The 6147-nt window shown below is 48.8% G+C and overlaps 1 protein-coding gene across 2 annotated transcripts in view; it reads left to right on the plus strand.

Annotated features, from left to right (window-relative positions):
- Positions 1 to 3935: 3935 nt before the first annotated feature.
- samd1b (sterile alpha motif domain containing 1b) overlaps positions 3936 to 6147 on the plus strand; it is a 6882-nt gene continuing 4670 nt past the window's right edge. For both annotated transcript variants that reach the window (XM_055907115.1, XM_055907116.1), the window contains exon 1: positions 3936 to 5395. In XM_055907115.1, the coding sequence (XP_055763090.1) occupies positions 4106 to 5395 (1290 nt within the window). In that variant the 5' untranslated portion in view covers positions 3936 to 4105. The remainder of the gene's footprint in view (positions 5396 to 6147) is intronic.

The following is a 6147-nucleotide window of genomic DNA, read 5'->3' on the forward strand; positions in this document are numbered from 1 at the left end:
ACAGTATACCAGATAAAGGTGAGGGGTCTAACTGACATGTAGGGTACAGTATACCAGATAAAGGTGAGAGGTCTAACTGACATGTAGGGTACAGTATACCAGATAAAGGTGAGGGGTCTAACTGACATGTAGGGTACAGTATACCAGATAAAGGTGAGGGGTCTAACTGACATGTAGGGTACAGTATACCACATAAAGGTGAGGGGTGGGGTCTAACTGACATGTAGGGTACAGTATACCAGATAAAGGTGAGGGGTCTAACTGACATGTAGGGTACAGTATACCAGGTAAAGGTGAGGGGTCTAACTGACATGTAGGGTACAGTATACCAGGTAAAGGTGAGGGGTGTGGTCTAACTGACATGTAGGGTACAGTATACCAGATAAAGGTGAGGGGTCTAACTGACATGTAGGGTACAGTATACCAGATAAAGGTGAGGGGTCTAACTGACATGTAGGGTACAGTATACCAGATAAAGGTGAGGGGTCTAACTGACATATAGGGCACAGTATACCAGATAAAGGTGAGGGGTCTAACTGACATGTAGTGTACAGTATACCAGACCCCTCATAAAGGTGAGGGGTCTAATTGACATGTAGGGTACAGTATACCAGATAAAGGTGAGGGGTCTAACTGACATGTAGGGTACAGTATACCAGATAAAGGTGAGGGGTCTAACTGACATGTAGTGTACAGTACAATTCCAAGTAACTTTCTCAAAATGCCAGGTTTTCCAGAAAGCCCCTTTCAGCAAGGCACTTAACCCTCATTTCTTCTGTAAGTCGCTCTGGATAAGAGCGTCTGCTAAATTAATGTCATGTAAACAAATGTATTGATATGTTTGAATATGATAATTATACGGGAATCTGGTTTAGTAAAATGCTAAAATTATTGTTTGATGTGTTTTTCAATATTTATGTATTTTTCCTCATCCTCTGTGTGTGTGTGTGTGTGTGTGTGTGTGTGTGTGTGTGTGTGTGTGTGTGTGTGTGTGTGTGTGTGTGTGTGTGTGTGCGTGTGCGTGTGTGTGTGTGCGTGTGCGCGTTTGTGTGTGTAGGTGGAGGCCCCGTTCGTTCCTAAGTTCAAAGGCCCAGGTGACACCAGCAACTTTGAGGAGTACGAAGAGGAGGAGATCAGAGTCTCCATCAGTGAACAATGTGCCAAGGAGTTCACTGACTTCTAGACCCAACCAGAGAGAGAGGGATTGAAGGAAGAAGATAGAGAAGTAGGGAGGGAGAAGGAAGAAGGGAGGGAGAGAAGGAGAGAGAGGGAGAAGGAAGAAGGGAGGGAGAGAGAGGGAGAAGGAAGAAGGGAGGGAGAGAAGGAGTGGGAGAGGGAAAAGGAAGGAGAGAGAGAGGGCGGAGGAAGAAGAGAGGGAAGGAGAGGGAGAAGGAAGAAGAGAGGAAAGGAGGGAGAGAGGGACGGGGAACTGGAGTACTGTCTCCTGTTGAATCACAAGCACCAGCTACAAGAGGGAGAGAAGAAGAGAGGGAGAGGAAGATACGGAGAGAAGAAGAGAGGGAGATACGGAGAGAAGAAGAGAGAGGAGAGAAGAAGAGAGGAAGATACGGAGAGAAGAAGAGAGAGGAGAGAAGAAGAGAGGAAGATACGGAGAGAAGAAGAGAGAGGAGAGAAGAAGAGAGGAAGATACGGAGAGAAGAAGAGAGAGGAGAGAAGAAGAGAGGAAGATACGGAGAGAAGAAGAGAGAGGAGAGAAGAAGAGAGGAAGATACGGAGAGAAGAAGAGAGAGGAGAGAAGAAGAGAGGAAGATACGGAGAGAAGAAGAGAGAGGAGAGAAGAAGAGAGGGAGATACGGAGAGAAGAAGAGAGAGGAGAGAAGAAGAGAGGAAGATACGGAGAGAAGAAGAGAGAGGAGAGAAGAAGAGAGGGAGATACGGAGAGAAGAAGAGAGAGGAGAGTAAACCAGCAGTGTTGCCTTTTCTGTCCCATATGTGTTTTTTCTGTTATTTAATTATTATTTAGTCTCTTTATATGTTTCATCCTTTATGGAGTGTTGGAGTGGGACCTGTCTCTGTAACAACTGTCTCCTGACTACCATATTGGGACAGATGTCTGTCTCTGTAACAACTGTCTCCTGACTACCATATTGGGACAGATACCTGTCTCTGTAACAACTGTCTCCTGACTACCATATTGGGACAGATACTATTATATTATCATTATTATTATTATTACATTGTCTTAACACTCTTCTCCTTTGAATACAATTCCATATTCTCTTCTACTCTTTAATGTCGTGTATGTCGCCTAATATCATAGGGCACGTCCCAAATGACACCATATTCCCTACTTAGTGCACTACTTTTGACCCAGACTCTATAGAGTTCTCTGGTCAAGAGTAGTGCACTACTTTTGACCCAGGCTTATAGAGCTCTCTGGTCAAGAGGAGTGCACCACTTTTGACCCAGGCTTATAGAGCTCTCTGGTCAAGAGTAGTGCACTACTTTTGACCCAGGCTTATAGAGCTCTCTGGTCAAGAGTAGTGCACCACTTTTGACCCAGGCTTATAGAGCTCTCTGGTCAAGAGTAGTGCACTACTTTTGACCCAGGCCTATAGAGCTCTCTGGTCAAGAGGAGTGCACCACTTTTGACCCAGGCCTATAGAGCTCTCTGGTCAAGTGTAGTGCACCACTTTTGACCCAGGCTTATAGAGCTCTCTGGTCAAGAGTAGTGCACTACTTTTGACCCAGGCCTATAGAGCTCTCTGGTCAAGAGTAGTGCACTACTTTTGACCCAGACCTATAGGGCTCTCTGGTCAAGAGTAGGGCACAGTGTTCCATTTGGGACGTAACCGTGGACAGCTGTTTATCTCCTCCATCACAGTCTCCTCATTGTATTTCCAGGTCATCCTCCTCTCAGCCGTGGACAGGCACAATGCTGGTGTATATATATATATATATACTATATACATACTGTTGCACTTTCTAGGAAAATACATAAGGCCTGTAGTCTTTTTAAACCATATGACTGGGGTTGCACAATTCTAAAGTCCCTGGTTTTCCACAAATCCTGGTTGGAAGATTCCTGTAAATATGAGGGAATGAGCAGGAAATCCGTGATTCCTTCCACCAGGATTTGTGTAAAAACGGAGAATTTGGGGAAAGTTCTGGACTGCAGCAGCCCTATCTGATCCTCAGCACTGCGAAGGGAGGTGTTTAAAGACACTATCTAATACCACCACATCAAAAACAAAACTATAAAACACAAAGTGTAATATTTTGCAACTTGAGTATCAGTACAATAAAGTTTTACTTGTTAAAATGACCAACACAAGGGATTGTGTGTGCTGTTTTGTTTGCGTGATATAGCCCCGTTTTTCCCAACCCTCTCGTTGGGTTCAGTTTACCGGATAAACGCCCCGACATGTGACCACTTTGTTGTATCCTGAACTAGTTCACCTTGGTGCCGAACTGTAGAATAGATCAGACTGGCTGGGGCTCCCTGAGGAGGTCTGAGAACCACGGACACACACACACCTGTATACCCATTCAATCCATCTTTTATATTTAATTAGAGACCAACAGACTCTGTATAGGCCTATGAGACGCGTTTCCTGTAAGACAGTTTAGCCTAGAGGTGAGAGAATGCTGCAGTCTCCTAACGCAGTCATCCAGCCAACTGTTGGCTCTTTAGTCTGGACTCTGGAGAGACCCACCGAAGACGTGGTCATATGCAGAAATACTAAATAATACCATTTCCAAATCTGTGTATGTATTACAACCAATAAAAGCGTGTTCACGTTTCCCAAAAGCAGCGGGAATGTGAACAAAGAGCGATCTGCTTGAGATGCGCAAAAAAAAAACGAAAAAAACGCTACCTTAAATAAGCTACCGTCCGCGTATGTCTGCTGTGGGTGAACTGAAGGGGACGCAATTTTCGTCAGTCCACCTTAAGCGCACAATGTGGCCAACGCAGGCGCACATCGAGGCTTCCGTTCTTCATTCTCCGCTCTGCCGGGCTCGCTCTCTGCTCGCACTGGGTCGGTATAGGAGAGCGTCTTACAGCGTCACTTCAGAAACAACAAGAGAGAAAAGACGCACTCGGCCAAACCCAAACTCAACCGCTGGGAAAACAACAACAAAAATGTCCGAATCCAAGTACCGGGACTGGATCCTCGAGACCATAGACTCTCTACGCTCACGGAAAGCCCGACCGGACCTTGAGAGAATATGTCGTATGGTCCGGAGAAGACACGGCTCGGATCCAGACAGAACCCGGGAGGAACTGGAGAAACTGATCCAAGAGCAAACAGTGCTCAAAGTTAGCTACAAGGGCTCCATATCCTACAGGAATGCGGCGAAGGTGCAGAGAAAGAGTCGAAAGAAGAGTGACTTCACGCCGGGTAACGGCGGCGGTAGCGAGGTGGAGGGAGAGAAAGCCATACACTCCAGTTTGAACAACAACGGGGACAGCGCGCACAGCTTTACCGACCTAGAGGAGGTGGAGAGCCGGGACCGAGAGGAGGATTCTGTCTCCGAGCCGAGTGAGTACCCAGACCCCCGGCCCGAAACCCCGGGTCTCACCTCCGAGGAAAAACAAAAGCTTTTTCCACTGAATAGCGGAAACGGCCCTGGCTGTTGCCCGGGTTGTGGCGAAACGGGCTGTGCTGAAACGGGCTGTGCTGCCGGGAGAGGCTGCAGTGGGAAAGCAAGTGCGTCAAAAGACAAGAGATTAGGAGAAAGGGGAGGAGGAGGAGGGCAGGAGGGGGGTGGCAGCAGCCCTTTGGCCGGCAACCACGAAACAAAACCGGGCCAAGATGGGAGCGGCGCTCCGAGCAAAGCAAAGGGGGTCTGTGGTGGCGCAGGGGGGGTGGAGACGACGGGGCAGGAGGGCAGCAGTAGCTGCGTTGGTGTTGCTGCTGAAACGGAACATAAAATCTGCCAGGGAAGCGCCAGTTCAAGTTCCAGCAGCAACAGCCACCTCATGCGGCCGAAACAGCTTCAGCCAGCATCCCCACTTGTCAAACCCAAACTCCGGGCCGGCCGATGTGAGGGGAACCCGTGGGTCGGGGGCAGCGGGCAGACCAGCTCGGATTTGGGCGAAAGACTGATCGCCTCCGTCCGCAGACTAGCCGAGCAGAACCGAGCCTCCGCGTTAAGAGGGGAGACCCGCGGGGGCCACAAGCCCCTGGGACTGAAGGAGATCCTGGGCTACCTGACCAGCCAAGACGGCCTCTCATCTGGGGGTAAGCTGACCCGTAACAGGGTCAAGGTGGTTCTGGAGAGAGAGGTGGCGAGAGGTCGGCTGCGGAGGACCCGGTGTGGGAACATCACTCTCCCGGTGAGGGGAGTGGAGGCAGCCCCCGCGAAGCCAACCGGCCCCGCTAACAGACTGCTTAAGAGCGCACTGCAGGATAAGCACATTGGGAAAAAGGTAACTTAATATTTCCAACACGTCCTATAGCCTAGACTACACAGAGAGAGGGAGAGCAGAATAGACTCACTACACCCCGTCTGCTTATGAATTAATGATCAATATATCAAAACAACGCAGACAGACGTCTTTCTCTTTTCTCCCTGGATGGAATCCCTGTTTCTCTCTCATTCAGCCTAACTAAGCTAAATCACATGTAAAACTATTCTAAAGGCAAATCTATCATTTGGCCCTAAATTAATCTTGGGTTTAAAATGACGTTTCTGGGTCTGGTGTGTTTTGTGTGAACGGTAGCCAATGGTAACGTGAACCAGAGCGCCCGCAGAACAGACATCCTGATTTTTGTCCTCGACACGCAACTGTGTCTTGCTGCCTGCTCGCTGTTTCCTACAGGGCTCCACTGCCATCCAGGCAGCACAAAAGGTGCGGGCTTTCAACAGCGCGCTCTCGTCTGTTCGCGTCTCTTGTTCCTGATTCACCGCACACACAGGAGCACGTCGAGAGAGGGCGACCAGGATATGCTGTCGTGGTTTCTCTGTGTTTGGCGCGGTGAAAGTTCGGCTATAGGCTACCGTCCCTATATCATAGACTGTGTCTAGCTGGCTGTAAATTATGCAGACAGACGGACGGACGGGGGCGTTACGCGGTTAATTCGGTGGAATAGTTTGAGAAAATGAAAGCAGACTTTCCACGTCGGAAAGTCTGTCTGCGCCAAGCCTTTATTCACATCACAGCAGCTTGCCCCCCCCCCC

This window comes from Salvelinus fontinalis, chromosome 40 (assembly GCF_029448725.1).
Source record: "Salvelinus fontinalis isolate EN_2023a chromosome 40, ASM2944872v1, whole genome shotgun sequence".
Taxonomy (NCBI): domain Eukaryota; kingdom Metazoa; phylum Chordata; class Actinopteri; order Salmoniformes; family Salmonidae; genus Salvelinus; species Salvelinus fontinalis.